Source organism: Mchenga conophoros, linkage group LG20 (assembly GCF_057382185.1).
Source record: "Mchenga conophoros isolate Kocher_MC1m ecotype Shallow Benthic linkage group LG20, M_conophoros_male_GT1.1, whole genome shotgun sequence".
NCBI lineage: Eukaryota > Metazoa > Chordata > Actinopteri > Cichliformes > Cichlidae > Mchenga > Mchenga conophoros.
In genome coordinates, this window is record NC_140545.1 from 3,074,204 (window position 1) to 3,099,181 (window position 24,978).

Consider the following 24,978-nt stretch of genomic DNA (forward strand, 5'->3'; position numbering starts at 1 on the left):
AAATCCATCTTTTCAGGTATGCGGTCATTTGAGCTTTATTAACCTAGGGACCTGCTATTTCAGGGAATTATCACAGGTTTAACAGGAAAGTTACGTGTCATGGTTTTGTATTATTAAAAAAATCTAATTTTATGCCATTTATGCAAAGAACTTACGAAGAAATAAAAACAAAACAATACAGTATGTTTCACTTATTATCAATGGGGATTGGGTGGCAGCCACTACTGTGTCACAAACAGACCTCACTATAAATAGAAGTCATCATAACACTTGGTTTCCACTAATCGATTTCATTGATGTTAAGCTTGCTTTTTTCCCCACAAACCCCGCCTCCCCACAGGAAGGTGGAGTACTGCAGATATTTGGACACAGATCAACAGATTTTCATGTAATGTCGATATGCAGCCTTCTGTCACGTTATATATTGATATACATTTTTCTGCCTACACTAAAAGCTCTGTACTTATCTTTTCAGAGCACTTTTGCTCTCTGTGTTGATGCTGGTTTGGTGTCCTTTTCTGGAAATATTAAGCAATCTCTTCACCCTCCCCTCTCAACGGAGAAGAAGCATCAACAAAAAAGCTGCTCCTTTTTGCACTCACTAAGAATTAGTTCCTCAGAATAGCCTTGCCCTTACACCTTCCTGCCTTTACTACTAAGTCTGTCATGTTACTATGTTTGAGCATTCTTATGCAAATGTGAGTCTCAATGCTGCCTGCTTCTACCTGTTCTCATATTTTCGCGTGTGCTCACGCTGTGCTGTATTTTGTCAGGGAGTACTGTCTGTGTCCTCGTTCAGAGCTCCAGTCTACCTCATTGTCTGGCACACTGTGAAACAGTGTGACTGTGTCTGTTGCCTCCTCAGCGTCTATTTTGTCTCCCCACAGAGCATTGCATCATCAGCCACCCTTAGGGTCAGCAAAGGTTATTAAGAGTTCAGTTAATATCTGTCTAGACGTACTCACACAAGCCTGCTGCCCACTGTGAACCAGCTCACACATTCACACTAATATTCTCATAAATGGAGGCACAGCATCAATGAAGAAATCCCTCTAACTGTATTATTAATAAGCCAAAAGATCACAAAAGTCTGATATTGTTAGATTAATTGGTGATTATAAATCGGTTATTGGTGTGAAGGGCTGTCTATCACTCGGTGTTGGGACGGTGATGCAGTGACATTGTGCCCAAGGTGAATGCTGCCCTTTCTTCCACCACCCTGAGATGCTGAATTAGATTAATGGTCAAAAATATAAATGGATAGATATGACAGTACAAATAATGCATTGGTAAAACAGCAATTTGCAGACATGGAGTTTGCAAACAAAATGACAAAATAGACACCAGAGGGAAAGAAAAACAGTTGCAAAGCAATTTGTTAACCATCAATTAAATGACAAAGCAACATAAACACACAGACAGTTCCACATTTCTGCTTTCAAATAGAGAAATCATAAAAATTCGACATTTACACATATACTGTGTAAATAAATGGGAGAGGCCAGAAACCTATTGTACTCCTAGTGTCAGTCTTCTATGTATGATGTATGATTTGAAGATTGTGGAACTACCAAAAAGACAGCAGTAACTCTGGATAACTCTGGTTAAGCAGTTAGAGAAGTAAAGCTGAGAGGGTTTGGACATGTGCAGAGGAAGGATAGTAGATATACTGGATAACGGATGGTGTTACAGAGAAGGATGCTAGGAATGGGGTGAGACAGAGGCAGTTGATCCACTGTGGTGATCCCTAAAAGGAGGAACCTTTCTCTTTCAGAAATATTTTGATATTCAGTTTTTACTTAAAGTGTGTCATAGATGGGCCCACAATGGTAATTGTAGAATCTCAGACATGTGAAGTAATTATTTCACCCTGCATTATAATGACTGATTTTGGCCATAGTTACTGCACAAAATATTTAAGTATGTAATACTTTGTAATGCTCCTCTTATTTTGTTAAAACTTTCAACATCATGTATTTTTTTACATGGTGCATCTGTGGCAGGGACTTCAGTACTATAAATCAGTAAACAGAATAAGATCTAAGCACCATGTGCACCGTGAGATTTTTTTTGGATCAGACATCTGGTAGAGCAGAAGGTCAAGCCGCGGGTTATTAAGTAGCCTCATAAAACACCAGGGTAAATGGGAAGGATATAGCTTACAAAGTACATAAGTCGACGGCATGAAGCTGGGATCATGAATGCACCATGTGAGTCTTAAACCATCTATTTTGGCAAGCACTGTATAGGTATCACATATACGTATATTACACTGGGGTTACATTCTTATCTGAGATGGCTATAGCAGGATAAAGGGGACTAATTTGGAGCACTATCCGAGGAGCGTTATTCATACTGAAGGTGTATATTTATACATTTATCAGGGTGCATGCACCGTATCTTGTTCTGCAGTTAGCGTTTTAAGGTGGTGGATGGCTAAGATTAGATTACTCTAAGCTCCAACAGCCCAAACTAACAAGACAGATTGCTGCAAAAGGGTTGCCTGCATACCAGATTAAGACTCCAGGTCAGTGGGCCAGGTTTACAAAGATCTATAGAAGCCTTTAGCCAACACGCAGGCCTTTACCACTACAAGAAATGTGTTCAATTGTTTCTTGTTTTACTGTAGTACTACTGTTGTGGAGTGGTAGAGACTATACTTTTATACTATGTGTCTACGTTTTTGTTTTCAAAACAAACCAAACTTTTTGCTAGTCCCACATTCTTCACAGATTTCTGGTTCGACATGTTGTCAAACCAGAAACCTACTCTTCAGATGAAATGGTGTGACAACTGACTGCTATCTGACCTAACAGATTTTTTTCAATGGGCTGCCTTTGACAATTATCATACCATAAAAAATGGATCACCAGTGCTAACCTTTTATTGATTTCTAATCAAGCTATACAGTTAATGGTAGTGTTATGCGGTCAATGTTTCCAGCAATCAATAGCAACTGAATCTCTGGTTGCTGGTTAGGTAATAAAGACTCTGGGGGGAGGATACAGCCCCAGGGACACTTGTCAGCTATCAGAGACCCAGCAAATATGTGCCTGGCCAGTTTGATTAGATTGATCCAATCGGTCTAGTCAGTTCAGCTGTAGTCTATTTGATTTAGCCTGAACCAATTTTAGTCACCCATCATTACTACGTCTTTGCTTTTCCTGATCAGACTGGTCTTTCACAATGAGAAACAACAAACACAATCCCGACTCCTCCCTTTATTGTTTTTATTGTTGTCGTATCAGACCAACCCAAAGAAGTATATCCAGAATAAACACCTTTTGCAAGTCAATGAGCATGTTGACGTTCACTAAGATACTTTGATCACTGCAAAATTGACAGTTTTTAATAGAACATATACAATATGACAGTTAACAAAAAAAATCCAAATGTGTTCTCTTATCACTTCCAAACTGTCAGACTTGACTGCATGCAGTCTTTACCAAGCCAGCACACATGGTACAGTGTTTGGAGAAGGCAGCCTCCTAAGCTGACATTTACCTTTTTTTTTTTTTTTTTTTATAATTGAAGTCTTTATTTGTTTTTAACATTTCACAACACTAAAACAAACAAAACAACCAACAAACAACAACAGAAAAAACCCCAAAATAAAATATAATAAAAAAAACAAAAAAAAACCAAACAAACAAAAAAAAAAAAAAACCCAAATCAGTTAACTCAAATCTTTAAGTCATTCCCTTACTGAGTGCCTACACTGACATTTACCTTTTGATATGGAGCTAAAATTCTCTGAAACAAAACAAGTAAAATCACCAAACCCAAAGTGGTGACTATTGTTAAACTCAGTACTAAATGCTTCTAGTCTTGTGAATGTAACTGGCCTGGGGTGTGCTGGACCTGTCTGGGATGACTGGGTTGAACCAGTCTGGTTTCTGCCTCCCGAGTTATGCTGTCTGTGCAGGATTTTTGTTCCAGCCTGACAGGCACCCACTGTAATTAACTCCCTGGATCACTCTGCATGCTCACTCAAACAGACAAAAAAGTGATGGGGGAGAGTATGGGTGCAGGGGGAAAGTGGGGTGAGAGAGAAAGAGAGAGGGAGGGTGACAGGCAGACACATACAGTGATATGTTGACACAGACAGACAAGAGGGCAACAGCTCCCAGTTATGGGATTCAAACAAACACATTCCCCTGTATGGATGGCAATATACGACTGAAGCAATAGCAAGGTTGATGTATAGCTCTGCTCTGTGAGGTGTGGAATTCCCTGGGAAAGGGAAGGAAAGAAGAGGGATGGTGTCCACACTGTGAACTTTAATTACCCACTCATTCAAGCTGCATTTGGACAGCTAATCCCCCGGCTTCCCTTTCTTTATGGTCACAGGAGGACAGGAGTCTGGTGCTCCCAGGCTGCAGTCTCACAGTAAAGTGGACAGCATCAAACAGTGTACTGGCTAGTCATGTACAAGTCATTTATCATCCTGTCCTGTGCTTTTTCATTGCCATCACGGCTTTAAGTCATTATTATTATGATCACTTTTGTCTAGTCAATGGCAACCTGAAAACATTGAAACCATGAGTAGACTTTGGTGATTTAGAGTAAATGGGTCAGATCATGTGCACCGAGTGACTAGAATGTTGCACTGAATGTTGCACTGGATGCATCTATAGGCGTGTGACCAGGCCTCTGTGTATGTGCACGTTTGTGTGTGTTCATGTGTCTCCCTGCGTATGGTAGCTTAGCATTAGCTACATGGCTGCTCACTGGGAGGGATGCCATGGTAATCCTGTGTTTGGCTCATTGTGTCCCCCTCTGTCTTTCCTTCTCTTCCCTTCACGATCACCTCCTGTGTCTGTCACTTTTCTTTCTCACACGCTGCCTTTTTCCCTTCTCCTAGCTGTTGCTCTGTGTGTCAGAATTACAGTCTGTTTGTTTTTCTCAATTCACTATCTGTTTGTAATACAAAATCTAATTATACAGTAAATTATCTATTATCTTCTCAAATGACTTAATAATTTTGGATTGAAGCAGCCTGTTTTATAACAATTACCCCCAAAACTTGCTGTTCTCAGTAGGACTGGATGGGTGAAGTTTAACACTGATGGCTTTTCATCTTCAAAAAATGATCACAAAAATGTTGTTGCTGATGTCATGACAAAAAACTGTCTGGTGGCAAAACACAATTCTAACATTGATACCGCAGGTGAAACATGCTACCTTTGCAAGCTCTGTAAATTTCCCCCAAAAAAGGGCAAGTCGATTATTTAAGTAGCTCTGAACAACTGCTGATATGAACCTGTTTCAGTAAGTGTTGGGAGTAATACGAGAAAAGGTGATGAGGGCATTCCTGCTGCTTGTTAGTCCAACAGAAAGAGCCTGATCTCAAGGATTAGCCAAGACTCTTGTTTTGGAATTAGCTCCAAACCAAACACATGACTGACTTTCCTCACACAAAGCCAGCAGTCAGATCAGATGGCTAACTGTAACACTGCTGTCTATTGTGAGGCTAAGAGTCAGAGGGATGCATTTCTTTGCTCCTCCACGAGGCTGCCTCCCACCATATTTAATATTCACACCATATAACAATGTTTCCCATTACTTCTCCACATAATTACGTTTGGTGGGCTACAGCGTGTAAAGGCTTTGACAGAGGAGCCATATTAAACATTTATAATAATTCGACATTTATGACATGACATTATGAGCCCTCGTCTCCCTTTGTGGTTGTTTCATGTTTCCCCAGCCCGTTATGTCTGTGTTTTCCCCGTGCTCTCTCTCCTCCTGTCTGAACCTCTGTGCACTTCCTGTTTACTTTGTGACTCTCACGCCTGTACATGTCATGTTCAGTTCACCCCGCCCTGTCTCGTTATGATTATCAGTGTCACCTGTGTTCCCCGTGTGTTCCCACTTTCCTCGTTAACCCTCTGTGTATTTCTGTCTGCGTCTCCCTCTGTTCGGCGTGACGTCGTCCCTCATGCTGTGTGTGGATCTCCCTGTGTCTCGCTGTAAGTTCTTAGTTTGTGGCTTCCCAGTTTAGTTTAGTTTGTATGTTTGTTCTACCGGCAAATAAAGCTGTGTTTTGAGTTCATTCCCTCGAGTCTGCGAGTCCTGCATTTTGGGTCCAACTCCCGCCTGCCGCACAGCGATTCATGACAGTACGACGTCACCACAACATGGACCCAGCAGACTTACCCGGGGAGAGCGATCTGATACGTGTCCAACGCCTAGTCGAGTGGATAACCCACACTTCCAATACAAGGGCAAAGATTGTGGGGATAAATGCTATCGAAGCAATCCTCAAAGGAAATTCTCATCTCCGCCAGGTCAGAGGATGTTTGGACTTATTGGCCAATTTGAATGAAGCCCGGGAGGCGGCGCGAACTCGGGAAATATCAGACTTGGCCCAGCAGCAACAGACAACAGCCACCCTGGAGCAGCCGCGTCAGTTTCACCGGCCGGATGAGGTTTTGCCCGGCCCTTTGGAGCTATCTGCGGGGAAGAAGCGTCGATCACGCCGCGGGCGCGCCACCCCACAGCCGGACGTTCGGACTTTTACATCGCCGGCTGTGGTGAATAAGGACTCTTTTTCTGTGTCGAACCGTGGGACTATTCGTTCAGGGGTTGTGTTTTGTGCTACGGACGGTAATGTGAACAGTTTATCAGCTGCCCAGCCTCCTGACGCTCTCTTAGCTGCCCAGCTACAAGCTGCGTCTCCTGTGTCCCCGCTAGCACAGCCATTAACTCCACCACACGCTCCATTTTCACCTCTACCATCGCTTCAGTCATCAGTTCGGTCTGCCACTCAGTCGCCCTTAGTTCTGTCATCCACACTACCACCTGTTTCCCTTCCACCACCACCATCACTACACCCAGCCATTCAGGCTGCTACTCAGTCAGACATTCAACCCATAGCCCTGCCGTTAATATGCTCTGTAGCTGAGCCACTAGCCGCCCGACCCGCAGCCACTTCAGCCACTCCTCCACCCGTCACACCTCCACTACAACCATCACTGCAGTCTCTAACGCAGTCTCCTGCAGCTCTGCTTTCCCCAGTGCGGTCTCCAGTGTCCCCAGTGCAGTCTCCAGTGTCCCCAGTGCAGTCTCCAGTGTCCCCAGTGCAGCCTCCTGCAGCCCTGCTTTCCCCAGTGCAGTCTCCAGTGTCCCCAGTGCAGCCTCCTTTAGCACAGTCACCCACTCAACCACCAGCACCACAACCGTCACTACCTCTAGTTCATTCCCCTGTGAAGTCATTAACTCCACCACCTACTCCACTCTCACCACCACCGTTACTACAGACATCAGTTCAGTCCCCTGTGCAGTTGTTTACTTCTCCACCGTTAGCAGCTCAGGTCCCCGTGTGTCCAGCAGCTCAGGTCCCCGTGTGTCCAGCAGCTCAGGTCCCCGTGTGTCCAGCAGCTCAGGTCCCCGTGTGTCCAGCAGCTCAGCTCGCACCTGAACCTTTGGCCCAGTTCCCCGTAGCAGTGCAGTTTTCTAGCCAGCTTAACGTTGAGCCCGTTCAGCCACCTGTCTCCGCTGGAGGGCCCGAGGAGCCCGTTCAGCCACCCGTCTCCGCTGGAGGGCCCGAGGGGCCCGTTCAGCCTCCTGTCTCCGCTGGAGGGTCCGAGGGGCCCGTCCAGCCTCACGCCTCGTCAGCTGGAGGGTCCGAGGGGCCCGTTCAGCCTCCTGTCTCCGCTGGAGGGTCCGAGGGGCCCGTTCAGCCTCCTGTCTCCGCTGGAGGGTCCGAGGGGCCCGTTCAGCCTCACGCCGCATCAGCTGGAGGGCCCGAGGAGCCTGTCCAGCCGCCACCTGCGACCGCCTCGTCGTCGCCTGGTCCGGCTGCATCCGAGTCATCGCCTGGTCCGGCTGCATCCGCCTGTGCTTCTGCTACGCCTGGTCCAGCCTCTGCCTGTGCTTCTGTTACGCCTGGGCCAGCCTCTGCCTGTGCTTCTGCTACGCCTGGGCCAGCCTCTGCCTGTGCTTCTGCTACGCCTGGGCCAGCCTCAGCCTCTGCAGCTCCGCCTGGTCCAGCCTCAGCCTCTGCAACCTCGTCTGGTCCGGCCTCCGAGTCTTCGTCCTCGTCTGGTCCGGCCTCCGAGTCTTCGTCCTCAGCCTGTGCTTCGCCTGGTCCGGCCCCCGCATCGCCGCCGTCTGGTCCTGCCTCGTCTGGTCCTGCCTCGTCTGGTCCTGCCTCGACTGGTCCTGTGCCCACCAGGCCATGGCCAGCACGCCTGAGACTGGAGGGCCACCGCTGCCTTCCGCGCGGTCGGCCCCCTGAACTGCTCCGTCGTCTCCGTCGTCTCCTTCGCCGCCGCCGCTGCCTTCCGCGCGGTCGGCCCCCTGAACTGCTCCGTCGTCTCCTTCGCCGCCGCCACTGCCTTCCGCGCGGTCGGCCCCCTGAACTGCTCCGTCGTCTCCTTCGCCGCCGCCGCTGCCTTCCGCGCGGTCGGCCCCCTGAACTGCTCCGTCGTCGTCGTCCCCTTCGCCATCGCCGCTGCCTTCCACACGGCCGGCCTCCGGACCAGCTCTGTCACCTGTGCCACCCACCTGGTCGGCCCCCCGACCGTGTGACCCGTGAACTCTTGTGCCTGTGGGCTCTGGGTCGGCCCCCTGAACCTTATTTGGACTATAGTCATGTGCTCCTGTGTTTTCTGTTGTTTGTTTTTGTTTCCCATTCTGGTCCCTCCGTCCTGGTCCCCCGCCTCCCGCCCTGGGTGGGTTGTTTTCTGTTTTTGTTTTTTCGGGTTTGGGCTGTCGGGAGCCAGCCCTTGAGGGGGGGGGTACTGTCATGGTCCTGGGCCATGTTGGCCCAGTGTTCTTAGTTTTCTTGTATGTTTGTATTTTGTTCCTTATTTAGGCCATGTTTTCTGAGTTGCCCTGTTGTGTTGTTCCCTAAGTGTTTTCCCTTCATGGCTTTTACCCCCTGTGTGCCCCTCTGTGTATCTGTGAGCCCTCGTCTCTCCTTATGTTTTATTCCATGTTTCCCCTGCCCATTATGTCCAAGTTCTCCCCGTGCTCTCTCTCCCCCCCCTGTGTGCCCTGTGTATTTATGAGCCCTCGTCTCCCTTTGTGGTTGTTTCATGTTTCCCCAGCCCGTTATGTCTGTGTTTTCCCCGTGCTCTCTCTCCTCCTGTCTGAACCTCTGTGCACTTCCTGTTTACTTTGTGACTCTCAGGCCTGTACAAGTCATGTTCAGTTCACCCCACCCTGTCTCGTTATGATTATCAGTGTCACCTGTGTTCCCCGTGTGTTCCCACTTTCCTCGTTAACCCTCTGTGTATTTCTGTCTGCGTCTCCCTCTGTTCGGCGTGACGTCGTCCCTCATGCTGTGTGTGGATCTCCCTGTGTCTCGCTGTAAGTTCTTAGTTTGTGGCTTCCAGTTTAGTTTAGTTTGTATGTTTGTTCTACCGGCAAATAAAGCTGTGTTTTGAGTTCATTCCCTCGAGTCTGTGAGTCCTGCATTTTGGGTCCAACTCCCGCCTGCCGCACAGCGATTCATGACAATGTGTGCTGTTATTTGTTTCTTTCCTGATTACTACACCTACAAGGTTCAAGGTTCTTTATTTGTCACATGCATAGTTATACAAATAAAGAACCTTGAACAACAAGCATTGATACAAACCTGAAAAACAATAATCGCCTTCATACAATTCAGGTAAATACATGGCATAGTCTTTCTGATAGGACACCTATCACAACAAGAAGATATGCTGACAGTCTATTCTATTATTCATACAGTCCTAGAAAAGGCAATGCCTCCACTTTCACTGTGTGCTGTCACTCAGCTACAAGTGATGCTCCTCGTTTTCACCTCAGTCTCCACGGAACTGCAGTCACACAGTCTGAATAGGAAGCAGACTACGTGCTGAGATTTCCAGATCTCTGTTCATTTTACAACAGTAATACTGTGTTTAAATTCTGAAGTGGATAAATAAAGTATAAGTATTACCAGTAAACCTACGGCATTGTGTTCTTTAAGTGCACTGATTATAATAATTTTTAAAAAAGCAGAAAACAGACTGTCTTACCTGAAGTTCACACCAAGCCACCTCCACCCAAGTCTCGGTGTCTAGGCCTTTATAGACGGTCTTGAAGGCTCCTCTGCCTAGTTCTATGTCAAATTTGAGGAACCTTCCTCCAGGAGAGGTAGCAACAGCTTTCATCTCTGCCTCCTCTTCCTGTTCTCGGTCCCTCTCCTTCCCCCTCGGTACAGGTGCAGATGAAGGAGCATCTTTCCCAGGCTCATGGACTGAGCTGGTGCAAGACGGTTCATGTCCCAAGGTTGCACAGGATGAAGCAACCCCATGCTGCTGAGGACTACTACTAAAGACTGAGTCTGATGAGCGCAGCTCCAGGTGGGGGGCACTATGTGATGCCAAGGTGGGTACATCCACCTCATCGTCTTCCTCACAAATCTCCACACTCTTCCTGAAGAAGCGCTTCTCCCTTCTTAGTCGTTTCTGACCTGTATCGATGGGTAGGGAGGGTGTGGAGAATGAAATAGGTCTGAGTACGGTCTCCTCCTGGGAGGCTTCTCCTCCACCACCGCCTCCTCTGATTCCTCCATCTTCTTCTGTTGCTGCTCTCCCTGCTTCTGTCTGGGAGGAGGATGAGTCCATAGGGGTGCTGTCTGTCCTCTCCCTTTGTTGGTCGACCCTGCCCTCCCACTCCGGGTCCTCCTCCTTCTGTCCATCAGGTTTCTCCGAGGAATCCTCGGTGCCTGCGGGCTCTCCTGGGTCAGTAGCCATGGGGAATGGGCTTTCCCACCCCTGCTAGACCTCCTCCTCCAAACCTTTGTTCCTCCGTCAGTCCCCGTCTCTCTCTTTTTCTGTGGTCACCCTCTCACTTCTTTTAACGTGTTAAGAGACTGCTGTCCTTGATCAAACGGGTCACTCTGTCACTCTTTTCCTCCGTCGTCTTCCTCGGACTCTTTTACTCTGCTGCTTTACAGAAGCACAGAAGCAGGGTGAGATGTTTCTATCTTCACTTTCCTTCTCAACATTGCCTACATTTTCTTCAGGAGCGACTTGTTTGGTGCTAATCAGAAAGAATCAGACATCTCAGGGCTCAAACAAACACAGGAAACCAGGAGGGTTTTCTTCAAGCCAGCTGGGGTAAGCAGCGCTGTTATTATTTCAAACTCTGATGCGGAAATCTTCAAGTAAACCTGCAAGACAAAAACAAAACACAGTCGATTGACATATTTAAATCTGTTGAGAAAAACACTGGTACATTATTTATATTTAATAAGATACACTTGGAATAGCCCCAACAGCCCAGTGTGAATGGATGGAAAGAATGACTTCAAGATATCATCATAATCACATAGAGGGTGAACCTTAAGAAAGAAACATTTTCATCTGTAATTTTAACACAACAAACGCCTCATTTGTGTACAATTAAACCGAAAGAGTCTCTGAAGAATATCCCGTGAGCCTGGTCAGTGATCACACATGGTTTCATCAATCGTCAATCACATGTTTACCAGAGTCTAGCGTCTGAAGTTGTGCTCAACAGCTCCATTAGCGAACAGAAAGCTGCAGTTAGGAGTATACAATCCCAACCATTAAAAATGGATGATGAACTATGGGCCAGTTCGGTTGAGTGTGAATAATTCATACTCAGAGGGATTGTTGAACTGTATGAGAGATACTATCACACATATGCAACAAAAGCCTCATAAGATTACACAACTGTGATTATGATTATCACCACTACAGTATTACTCATACCCTGGGAACCATTTAAAGCAGTGTAATCTTTTGAAACTACTGACTGGCCCTTAGGTAAAGTGAGGCAGAAGTGAACAAAGCAAGTTTCTTCTGAAATAGTGATCTTCCTATAAAAAGTACCAGATTGCTGTTAGGTTTTTTTGGTGATTTTTGTGTCATTGTGTGGACAGAAGTGGGCAGCTTTCCAGTGGCATCTTTATCTTCACTTCTCCTCTATCACTCCCCACCTGTCCCATGGTATTGTATCTCCCCTGCCTTCTTACGGCAAATGATCTCTAAGTGGCTCATAGCCTGGAGTTACTTTGGAGAGTGCATCTTAGAGCCAGGGTTTAACTACTAATAAAAGTTGCAATAAGGCCCAAAGTCACCTTATGACTAAGCATTTGAAGTTACAGGAAGCATACTAATGGATACCAACAACAGCCGTAGACAAGGATTGTTATGGGAATGTAGTGAATAGGAAGTGCAGTCCAATTCAGGATATTAACAAATATAAGTTTACACCTTCACACATATTAATTTGAAAGTGAACATGTGAAACCTACTGTAATTATGCACCCAAACAATCTGTGGTTACAGCGACTTGGCTATGAAGAAACCCACCGAAGCAGCCGGCCTCAGACCCTGAAATGTCACAGTAGCAAATCTGAACTTGTCTTTAAGCTCGAACAAAGCCCACGGTTACCACAGGGGAATCATCTGGAAGCTCACAACAGCCATTATCTCTTTTATTACAATGACATTAACACTCACATCAAGCCTATTGTGTCTCCAGGCTCAAACGCAGTGAGTCTGAAGTGCAATGCTAGTAGCTGTCAGTCAAACTAATGCGCAATACACTGTCTGTTGACTAACTGCCTAAGCTCCCGAAGAACAAGCAATTCAAGTTTAGCAACATTTCCAAGGAACAGATACGTAAGCTAAGAGAGAAGCCATCATCAGCATTAAGCAAGACACACCCAAATACTATAACGAAAGAAAACAAACATTGTAAAAAATCATCAAATAATAACCTTCAAATGTGATGTAATATGTTGTTATTTAGGCTGTTTTCTAGGAATCCGATTGATGAATAAAATATTCAAATATCCACCAAATGAAATACTTCCATCTGTCTTTTTTCTTGCACTTCTCCAATTAAACAGATTAAGTAATAAAGAAAATGGATCGATCAGCAGCACCACTCAAGTGAGGGTTCTTTTTTCTCTTTCCAAAGTCCAGCAGCTACTAGCCAGTTGTTAATAATAAATATAAGGCTATTCTACAACCCAAATTCCAGTTGGGACGTTATATAAAATGTACATAGACTGCAATGCCGTAAACCCATATTCTATTTGTAGCAAAACACAGAAAACATATAAGTTTGAATTTGATGGTAACAACACATCTCAAAAGAGTTGGGACAAGACCAACAACAGTCTGTAAACATCTCTGAACTGAGGAGACTGGACTTAGAGGAGAGCAATTTTGTACCATTCTTGTCTGATATAGGATTCTAACAGTCCTGGGTCTTCTTTGCATGGCACAGATTTAACCCACATTTGTGGATGGCACAGTATTCATGTACCATTTCTGGCAGTGTTTCTGAGCCAATTGAGTGGTTTCCATAACAGAATGCATTTAAAACATGCTCATGATCTTTTTGAAGATCATGAGCATGAAACATTGACTTTTTGGCCTTGTTCCTTGAGCATTGATTTCTACAGATCTGTTGGTGATATTATGTACCATAGATCAGCGGTCCCCAACCCCCGGGCCTCGGACCGGTACCGGTCCGTGAGTCGTTTGGTACCGGGCCGCGAGAGTTGAGGCTCAGGTGTGAAATGTGTGGTTTTCAGTTTTTTTATCGGTTTTCAGCGTTATTTTGTTATCGTTTTTACCGTTAACACGGTTTTCCTGGGTCTTTTCACGTGTGTTATGAATAAATCTTCTTTTTTTCGGTACCGGTACTACTTTCATTTTGTTGTATTTATCCGCGACACCTTAAAGGCCGGCCGTGAAAATATTGTTGGGCATAAACCGGTCCGTGGCGCAAAAAAGGTTGGGGACCGCTGCTATAGATGATGAGATAATGACAAAATATTCAAAATTTTACATTGAGGAACATTACCGGTATTCAGAAATTGTTCCACAATTTTCAGATGTGATTTTTAGTATTATTATTTTTATTTTTGTAGATTGGTAAACTTCTTTTTTTTATACTCCAATCATGTTACTGATCTAATTAACATAATTAGTTGCAGGACGTCCCTTACATTTAAACTTTACAGCTTTTTCAGAAAGGGCTTTGTAATATTACCCTTTTCTGTATTTTCTAAAAATTAATTACTTGACATTACTAAGAAATGTGTTTGTTATTATTACTTTTAACTTTTTTTAAAAGAAAAACATCAACAGTGTTTGAATCAAATAGTCCTCAATTAAGTTGATAGAAGATTAACTAATGTTTGCAGCAGCATCTCCCCTGCACTTCCCTCTGATTCACTAGCTGCAGGTAACGCTTCTGGTGAGAGGCTCTCAGCCTGTAGCTATGTTTAGAAGAATCTGACAAATAGTCAAGAGTGTACTTCTTAAAGTTAACAGGGGAGAACAGAATGTGGGGACAGCTGCTAGTTTGCTTATCCTTACCCTTTAGCAAGACTAGGCACCCTACACAGTTAGGTCCATAAGTTTCTGGACAGAGACACTGTTTTTGATAATTTTGCTGCTGTATGTGACAGAAGTGTAGACTATTTTGCAAAAGTATTTATTTACTGTTTAGGAGCTCAGTAATTTACTAATTACAGCCATTATAACGTGCAAAAAACGACACAAAAAAATAATGAAGAAACTGAAAAAGTAAGCAGTTTCACAGACAGATGAAACCAAGATGAGCTTCTACCAGAATGAAAGGGAGTGAAAGGTATGGAGCAAGAAAGAAAACAGCTCATGAGCTAAAGCACATTATTTGCAAACATGGCAGAGGCAATGTTGTGGCATGGAGATGTATGGTTGCAAGTGGAACTGGTCACTAGTGTTTATTGATAATGTAAATGCTTTCACATCTATCATGGCCAAACGGCTAGAAGAGTTCCTACCAACACTGATATGTAATGATCAAACAGGTTTCATACATCAACGCCAAACACAGGACAATATACGAAAGACACTACACATTATGGACCATATACAAAAACACAAAATCAAAGCAATTGTGATGAGTGTAGACGCTGAAAAAGCCTTTGACTCTGTCAATTGGAAGTTCCTCTACAGGGTACTATATAAATTTGGCTTTCATGATATGATTATTAAAACGATACAAGCATTATATGATAATCCTACAGCCAGGATCAAAATTAATGGATGCCTATCCAACAGTTTTACCCTAAAAAGGGGCACTAGACAGGGCTGTGCACGGTCACCGTTACTTTTTGCACTATACTTGGAACCACTAGCTCAATCCATCAGGCAAAATAAGGACATTAAGGGAATTTTTATCAAAGGGACACAATATAAACTGGCTTGCTACGCGGATGACATTTTGATTTACCTTGGACACCCAACATATTCTTTACCCAAGCTGATGCAGTCATTTGAACAATACGGCCAATTATCAGGCTATAAAATTAATATAGGTAAAACCCAGCTACTCTCATATAACTACAGCCCACCAGAAGAAATAAAATGTAGCTACTCTCTGGTATGGCAAACGGAGTGTTTTAAATATTTAGGCATAAATTTACCGAAAGACCTTACAAAACTATTTGAACAGAACTACCTACCCTTATACAAAAAAATAAAGGAAGATATAGTAAGATGGAATTTAATTCCTTTCTTTAGTTTTAATTCAAGAATTGATTCTATTAAAATGAATGTATTGCCAAGATTTTTGTATCTATTTCAAACCCTACCAATAGAGATTAACCAAAGTCAATTTAATGAGTGGGATAAAATGTTATCTAGATATATATGGCAAGGTAAAAGACCAAGGGTTCGCCTTAAAACACTACAGCTGGCTAAGCAAAAGGGAGGATGGGGCCTCCCTGACCTCAGATATTATTATTTTGCAGCGCAGATGAGAGCAATAATATGCTGGTGTAACCAATCATACACTGCCCAATGGAAAACCATTGAGGAACAAATGCTGTCTATACCTATTCAGGCAACTCTAGCTGACAATAACTTACAAACCTATATAAAAAATACTGATAACATGTGGGTGAAAAGGACCCTTAAAACATGGAGAACTATTATAAAGGAATATAAACTCGAGACCAATATTACAGTTCTTAAATGGTGTGCTTACGACTCAGAGTTCAAACCTAATGAACTGGATTCTAGATTCAAGGACTGGACAGGTAAGGGCATAACAGCCCTGTGCAGTATAATGAAGGATGGAAAATTGTTCAGCTTTGACATGCTTAGAAAAACATTTTCATTAGAAAAAGAAGACTTCTATCGATATCTGCAGTTAAGGCACTATGCCGACACGAAGATGAGAAACGTAACAATGATAAACACACGCTTGATGGAACTGTTTATAAAAAGCTATAACTCAGAAACTATTGATAGAATTGTATCATGTCTCTATAAGGGTCTAATGGATTTGAAACCACATTCGACTTCATATATTAGAACAAAATGGGAGAAGGAAGGAGGGATAAAAATATTAGAGGAAGAATGGACGGCAATATGGAGATATCAGTGGATGTGTACCAGCTCACAAAAGTGGAGGGAATTTGGCTGGAAGTGCCTAATTAGATACTTTATAACACCTTCTCAGAAGTCTCATTATGATGATAACCCCCCTGCTTGTTGGAGGAACTGTGGAAATCAAAGTGCAAATCATTACCATATTTTCTGGGACTGCTCAATCTTGAGGGATTATTGGAGAGAAATACATAATGCCTTACAGGATATCTTTAAACGTGAAATACCTCTCGAGAGTAAGACTATGTTCTTTGGATATATACCTCAGGAATGGCCTAAATATGATAAACATTTAATAAATATTTTATTGGTGGCCTGTAAAAAGAATATCACCAGAAAATGGTTATCCCCAGAGAGCCCAAACATAAGTACATGGATGGAAATCACAATGGAAATTTATAACATGGAAAAGATAACAGCTTCTGTTAACCACAAGCTGGAGAAATTTACATCATATTGGGAAAACTGGGTTAAATATATCACGCCTCATAGGCCAGATTTTACTATTACAAACCAATAATTATGATGTATGTATATATATTTATAGGATCACCCCATACCAACACATCCGTGTTTTTTTTTGTTTTTTTTTTTGTTTTTGTTTTTTGTTTTTTGTTTCTTTTTTTTTCTCTTTTCTTAGGTTTGTTAGTTTTGTTTTTTGTTTTTTGATTTTCGGATTATGTGATGGTTTCAATTACTTCTATCGTTGTAAGTATTCTTCCCTTATGACTTGGATGTAAATTAAAATACTATTTCAGTATTTAAGGCAGATAACCTAAGTATGAAGAATGCTTACATGATGTACATACTGTGAATGCCTGCTTTTGAAACCTTAATAAAAATATGAATTAAAAAAAAAAAGATAATGTAAATGCTGATAGAAGTATCAGACTTGGATTTTCATCCAAGTATTAAAAACAATTGTTAAATCTAACATTATCTTACTTAGTTTTTCATTTCTTTTTTCGGCCTACATATAAACAGCTGTAATTCCTAAGCAGTTAATGCAATATTTTTCTTAATCCCCTTGAAAAAAAAGCTGAAAGTATGCACTTCAATTACTTCTTGACTGATCTGGTGTACAGAAGCACAGCTGTGTCACTGTTTCAAGAACTAATGGAGCTAACAGTATGTGTTTACAATTCAAAATTGAGGTCCTATTATTTTGTATCCAAATTTAAAATGATAAACACAGAAGAAAAAGAGCAGAAAATCCTCATGCTTTAAAAAGCTGAGTCTAGTAAGTATGAACTGATTCAATTACCATAACCCTGTTTCATTTTCAGTCGTCTACTCATTTAAGTGCTGCACCCTGTACCGGACTATCACTAGATAGACTAGATAGACTATCAAAAAGCATGCATCTAATCGAAGACTTGCTGCACAGTGATTAAAAAAAACTACAGAAAACTGGGTATGTTTGGGTAACCCACAGAGGACATACTGTAGTGTACAGTGAGTCTAAAAAGGTAAAGGCTAACAGGATGTAGGGAGCATAAAGGGGGAAAAACAACAGCCGATAAAGAGAGGGAAGTTGCCCTTTAAGCAAGAGCTTATTTGCCCATGTCCCCAGGGCAAGGAGTTCCCATGAAAGCCACATACCGGACAGAGTTATCACAGCACATCAAACACGTTCAACCATCACTGTCTCTCACACCCGATCAGTCTCCCTTCCAAACACACCCACATAGACTCACGATACAGATATCAGACGGCAGGTTAGAACAAACTTTATCCCTCTGTCCCTTCAGCACTCTTTGTATCTTTTATACACAGACAAAAACCACACACACAGACACACATCGAAAGCAAACTGTCACTAGCACCCAAACTGCATGTCCCCTTTCAATGAAAGAATGCCGAAAGGAATTTCCTGACACCAGCCAAATGACCAAGCAACTGCCCGTGTGGGCAAGCGTGGTAAACTAAAGTTAAAGATAATAAAACCAATGCTGCAGCTAAAACTATGACATCTTGCTTTGGCAGCAAAATGACTCTGGTGCGTAGCGCGCATCAAGTTCCCGTGTCAGAGCCGTTGTCTGTTCAGTTTTCTATCAGTGCCGAAGTACATGAGAACTAAACAACTGACGTGCAGCAATCCTCCTGCCCTGCAGGCTACGGTGAGGCTCCTGCATGGGAGAACACCTGCTGCTGCCTAATCATTATTGAAATGTGCACCAAAAATCAATGTGACAACTTTGCTTCAGTGATGTGACTTCTGTTCTATTCTCAATACCCACTGAAGCCTCTGTTTGTTTTCACTTATAACTTTTACCTCTATGCTTAAACGTGTGAAGCACAGGAAAAATGTGCTCTGTGCAACTTGTGTTTACGCTCATTAAAGACAAAAGCACAAGTCCTAGACAAACATATATCTTTAAACACAACAAATATGCTGCAATCCGGTTGCACAACTTCCATAAATCACTTCACAGGGAAGCAGAATAATCCCTCAAAACAAAAAGCCGCTGAAAAATTAAGCAGGCATACAAAGGAAGAGCCAGGGGACTGTGTGCGTGTAAGTGCAGACGGCTATGTTTTTGCAATTGAGGGGGACATACAGATGAAAAAAGAAAAAAAAAGAGCGACTATAAAGTGGCGAGGGGTACAGCAAGGGATTGTAGTTGGTGGGAGCGGGCGGTCAGCAGAGGCAGAGGGAAGGAGTGAGTTGAGTGGGGGTGGGGTGGGGGCAGAAGGGGTGGGAAAAATGTGTGTGAAAGAGAACAAGAGAGCGAAAAGGGAGGGCGGTGGGCTGGCACAGACAAAAGGTGGGGGCGGCCTGATAAAATATGTGCCAATGTTTGTGTGAATGAAAGCAGTGACTATAGCTAAATTTCTGCACCAACAAAAGCAGCTACAGTTGTGCACGGAGAGGAGTGGAGACATACCTTTAGTGTTTAGAAAAGGCTGAAAACATGAGGTGATTATATTAGCGCAGGAATAGTTTCCAATGGCATGTTCTGTGTCACTGCCCGACTCGGTGCAGAAGGCTGAGGGAGAGCAGGGTAAAGGACCATAAACATATAAATGTACTTTAAGTGCACGCCTAAAATCAGAAATAAATTCTTAAAAAATATTTAAATAAACAGAGCTCAGTTCTCCATTCATCATTGATCCCATCATTTTTAAAGCAATAAACACCAAATGTCCCGTCGTGACAACGTCTCGACTCTTAGGACTCGCTCTTGGTCTCATGTGAGCGGTTATCTCACACGGTTAAAATAAGACAGAAGAGGCCATGTGAAAATATTACCACTGGATTTAGAAACTGTGAAATTTTCCGCTATTTTTTATTTTTCATTTGCATAATGTAGATCAAAAAAAGTTAATTAAGCAAATAAATGGGAGATTGCGCTCGCTGCTCTGGAATGGAAATGATAATAACGCATTACTACAGAGACACAATTACCACGGGGCAAAAGGTTTTTCCATCAACTCGTTCTTCATTTAAAATAACAAAACGAATGCCTTGTAATCAAACTTCCAAGGCTAAACTGGTAGTTTCAGATGCAGTTTAGGCATGAAGTTATTATAGCAAAGTGTATTATCAGGTCATTTGCATGTGTCTAGTCTAGTCAGAGGCAGAACTTTGCATACTATCCCTTTGTTGATTTTCTTGACTGAATGAGCACGGTTACAGTGTACCAGGGAGTCAGGGATTAGTAGAAATGTTTAGAAGATCCAATTGGCAAGAAAAAATCTGGCTGCATTTAAGTGACTGATTCATTGAATATGTCTCATGTGCAGATCAAAACCTAACCACATAAAACCACTTCCCGTCTGCAACACTAACTTTTCCACACATAACCAATACAACAACTTGAATCTGTCCAAATTCTCACAACTGCAAATTCGTCCCACAGAGATTTAACCTCCTAGGACCTGGCGTCCACATATGTGGACATCACATTTTGGGTTATTTAGGCCAAAATACTCAATGTTGCTCTACAAGGGCCTGATATCCTCTTACGAGGACGTTATACTGCTACTGTTCTATCAAAATTTTAAACGAATATCCTCATATGTGGCTCTCATTTATTAATTTTTTTTACATTTTTAATTTATTAATTAATGCCGTGGAAGAGTTCGGGTCTTAGGAGGTTAAAGAGGAGATGGAGGCCGAGTGATATGGGGAGACAGGCTAGAGGTAACACAAGGTCTGAGAGCTGCTGGCCAAATTTTGAATGGGCCCAATGTCAAGCGGAAGCTAGAGCTGGGCGATAGAACGATAACGATATGTATCGCGATATAACTTTTACTCGATAGAGAAATTAAGCTATCGCGATAGACCTCGCCGCTCTTGTCCTCAAAAAAAAAAAAAAAAAAAAAAAGGTCAGCCAATCCAAATTAAGTAGCGCAGAGCCGAACCAATCACAGCCGCAGCGTCACGTCGCGTGACTTGTTACGTACAGCACAAGTGCCAAGCCGCACGTGTGTTTGTTTGGGAAGCAGCCAGCGGGTAATGGAGGAAATGAGTGTGCCGACTAGAAAAATCAACCGAGCGTGACCGAAGAGAAAACAGATGATGGTTCCAATGCCGGAGAGATTGTCAAACGGAAGAGCCAAAGAAGTTCCGTAGTGTGAAGGTATTTCGGCTATTTCAAGTCTGACAAAAAACAGAGTAGCGTGCACTGTAAATTGTGCCGAAAGCAAGTCTGGAAATACAATAAACTGGTGAATGCGTCACACTGTGCGCCACGTTATTGTTTCGGTGAAATGAATTTCTACAATACTGTTACTGTTAATTCTACTCTCTGCAGTGTTTAAATGCTTACATATACACACAGTTACTGTCCCTCCACACATACGACTCGGTTCTGCTTCTATGCCCCAGCTTTGTTTACTTTTTCCCACCGAGGCTTCTAGACTTCTGATTGGCCAACATTTCTGCACGGTTAGGAATCTAGCGCCACCTGCTGCTTTGGCATGTTCATAGCAGCGTTTTCCTTCATTTCTGCCTTTATGTGTGGACGGGATTATTTTTTAAAACGAAAATGGAAAATCTCCGTTTTTAAAAATACCCGTGTACGTGTGGACGTAGCCTCAGTCTCTGACTGGAAGCGCTAATTCGTCATTCGGCTTTTGTCAGACTAAAGTAACTGTTAAAACTGTTTGAAAAGCTCAGCTATACAACAAGGAGAGATTGAGAATTTCCTTTTAGTTCTCAGTTTATTTGATATTGACAAAAGTTAGTCAGTTTTGTCTGTTCTTCTGTAAAACAAACTAAGATTTATTTTTAGAATTAATATTTTGTTTCTAAGTGGAATTGACAATTTAGTCTGTTTCGTTTGTTCTATTTTGAAACTTAAACGCTTTAGCGGCTGCCTTTTGTGTAGTTTGCAATATTTGCCTTTATTTATCTGAAAAAGTCTCATGTTCCTTAAGTACATCTACCCTGTTGAACTTATTATGGGAAATAAATATTTAAATAAAAACAAGCTGCTGATTATTTCACATTTTACTTGTGAGCAACAGCACATTTAAATCTTACAAATTCTTACAAGTTATTTGGCTTATATCGTGATAGATATCGTTATCGCCTGAAATGAAAAAAACATATCGTGATATGAAAAAATCTCATATCGCCCAGCTCTAGCGGAAGCTATTTAGAACAACACAGGTCTCAGCTGTTGGCCACAGATAAAAAAAAGGCAGATGTGTCTGTGTTTAACGGGTATAAATACTTTTTAAATTTCAATACAAAATAAAAAAAAAAAGTTGAGACTAAAGTGATTATTTCTCCACCTCGACTACACAAGTGCTTCCGCACATGTTGCTTTCTTCTCTGGAGCCCAATGAAAAATATCGAATCCTGGTTACCAGGATCAAACACACAATTATTTGTTCTCTTCCCATTAGGGAAACGCAAGGCTGAAAACACAACAAGGACTTTTGTCCAATCCAGGTCAAGCATGGGAGAGTAGAGTGTAGGTAGCACACACGGAGTACTGTTCACTGAGAGAGGGAATATGTTATCTAACCCTGTTTTTTTTTTTTTTTGTTCTCTTTCATTCCCCTTTGCGAGCAGAGCTGTCCAGTTCTGAGAGATTCCTATGGTCCAGGTGTGGGAAAGGCTCCTTAATCAGCCAAAGTTGAAACAGGATTACATGTCACTAAATTGGCTTACCACTCCTGGAGTTCCTATGAGCCTTCCCATTCCCTCAGTCACTGAACTTTCATGGATGCTGGAGTACTCTGAGCTCAGCATAGTGTTGATTTCAGGAGTTTAGCAAGTGCCCTCTCTAATGTTTTGAATGCACCACTACTACTCTCATCTGGATAAAACCACTGTTTTGCTATAGATCAATGGTGAAGTTAAGGGAATGCATACATTTATAAATATTATATCAATACCTTTTGCTGCTGATGGGAGACAGCAGGGGTGATTTTCATTTTTTAACATTAATTGGCAAATTGCTTAAAGCCCCCATGATGTGGCCGGTCACGCAGTACTCACTGGTTCGTGTATGTTATTCATAGGTATATAAATACATGGTACCAACACAGTGATGCCTGGATGTGCATGCACCATGATGTACAGCTATTGGCTAGCAGATAGCTCAGCTGACTTTGGAAACGCCACGCATAACATAGAGTACAATCACGATACAGGGCGAGAGCATAGTGACTGAGACGGCTGACACCATCACAAAAAATAAATAAATAAATCATCAAACCTCCAGGACTTGCCCTGAGCACATTTCAAATCACTCGAATGATGGGCTCACTGTTGGTGTGTGAGGGCCCGCAGGTCTGCACTAAGTGTTTTAACACCGCGTGAATTAAAATGGAATATTATGTGTCGGGATGATAAACACCTCCTGAGCGATCTCTTAATGCCCAAACAGACGGACAAAATAACAACAGCACCTCACCGGGGCACCACAGTCCAGTAATCACGCAAATTACTATCTGCACTGTAAATGAAAATAACAACAAACATCACTCACCCAAATGCAACATCGCAGCTCGTCGGTCCAGCGTTATTTAGACTGAATAGCTAGCAAACTCACAGAAAACTGGATATAGTCGGCTATCTATCTACAAACCTTGGTGTTATTTACAGGAGATTTACACTGGACTTTCTGCCTACAAAAATATTTTACACACGCTCAAAAAATGTATAATAAAAAAGCTTCGGCAAAACAAAAATAAAAAATCCGCTGGGTTCGTTTGTTGCTGTCGTTTTTTTCCCTCTTTACATTTTACAGGCTTCTCGCGGTGTTGTCAGGTTGAAAATCCCCACCGGAGTCGTCGATCCTCGGTCTGTGTGAGACACGGGCGCGGAGCACTTGGGATACGTGTATCCAGTTTAGACGATGCTTGCCGTCGGTCTACAGATTTTCTCACTCGCTGCTCTGTTTGTCGGCTCAAAGTTGACCAACACGCCATTCATGTGTATCCGGAAAATATCAGCAACTTATGTACATAATTTACAACGTACGAGTCCAACGGCCTTCTGCAGTTTCTCGCGTGTACTGAGCGCGCGCCGCCTGCCAGTTCTCACTTGCCACAGGGCTCATCATCAGCCAGAGGACCAACACAAACCGACAGTTAGCTTACTACGCCACTAGAGGGCGATACGCCGCGTGTTTATGCCCGCAGTTTATCGTGTGGATATGGTGATGCATTCAAATGCTCGTCGTAAAAAATCTGTTTCAGGGGAGGAAGCAGGGTTTTCAGCGGTCTTGCAAAGGCAATTGAAACATTGTGTGTGACTGACAGAGACACGGCTGCATAAATCTATATACTATTATAAAAAATAATTAATTCAAACACTATGTTTATATGTGTGTTTGTTAGCTTTTCGTGGAAGAAGTATTCAGTAGAACTACAAGAAATTTCTCAATTAAAAATCTGAAGTTTAAAACCAAAAGCATGAATAGAGGTAAAATAATAAAAACTTAAAAAGCTGAAAACTCTAAATAAATCATGTGCATGTTATACTTTCATTTGATACATTAGATCAGGAATGACTAACTCACGTTACCTCGTACATACATCCCACTTTGAATCATTAGGATGTCTTTATATAAGAAAAAGAAGCACAGTTTCAACAGAACATGACAGCTTTTTTCCCTTTATGATATATAAATGCTGCTATAGTTAAAAAAAAAAGAAAAGAAAAAAAGTGTCAGCACTACTCGTTGGCCTTAACCGTATGAACTAACAGTGTCAAGCCCCCCCCCCCCCCGAAACCCCAGATAGTTCTATAAATTTCTATTTCTATCTCTGTCGTAAAAAATAATGTATTGCTTTATGAATTTGGTGTAGCAAGAATGAGCAAACGCTTGGCCTTTATCAGTAAAGATAATTCTGTAAAACTTATATGAAAATACAGTTAAAAGTCCATAATTTATGCCTTTCTCGTGTTTTCCAACATTTTTATTGGGGTCGGATTGGAGTCTTTTGACACGCCTGCATCACATTATTCATGCTTTCATTGCAATTAGTTGGTTAAGGTGAAGCTGATTTTAACTATAGCTTTCATTCTCTGTTCTGTAACAATTCACCACATTATCCATATAAATTAAAATAGAAACTTCTAACTATCAGATAAGAAGTACGATATTGCACATCCACAACACACACC

General features: G+C 42.5%; 1 protein-coding gene across 7 annotated transcripts in view; it reads right to left on the reverse strand.

Moving 5' to 3' along the window:
* wnk3 (WNK lysine deficient protein kinase 3) overlaps positions 1-23,928 on the reverse strand; it is a 44,790-nt gene extending 20,862 nt beyond the window's left edge. For all 7 annotated transcript variants that reach the window (XM_085260779.1, XM_085260784.1, XM_085260783.1 and 4 more), the window contains exons 1-2: positions 23,336-23,928; positions 9,993-11,131 (exon numbers count right to left, since the gene is read on the reverse strand). In XM_085260779.1, coding sequence (XP_085116905.1) covers positions 9,993-10,712 — 720 coding nt within the window. In that variant the 5' untranslated portion in view covers positions 10,713-11,131; positions 23,336-23,928. The remainder of the gene's footprint in view (positions 1-9,992; positions 11,132-23,335) is intronic.
* Between the last annotated feature and the right edge of the window lie 1,050 nt (positions 23,929-24,978).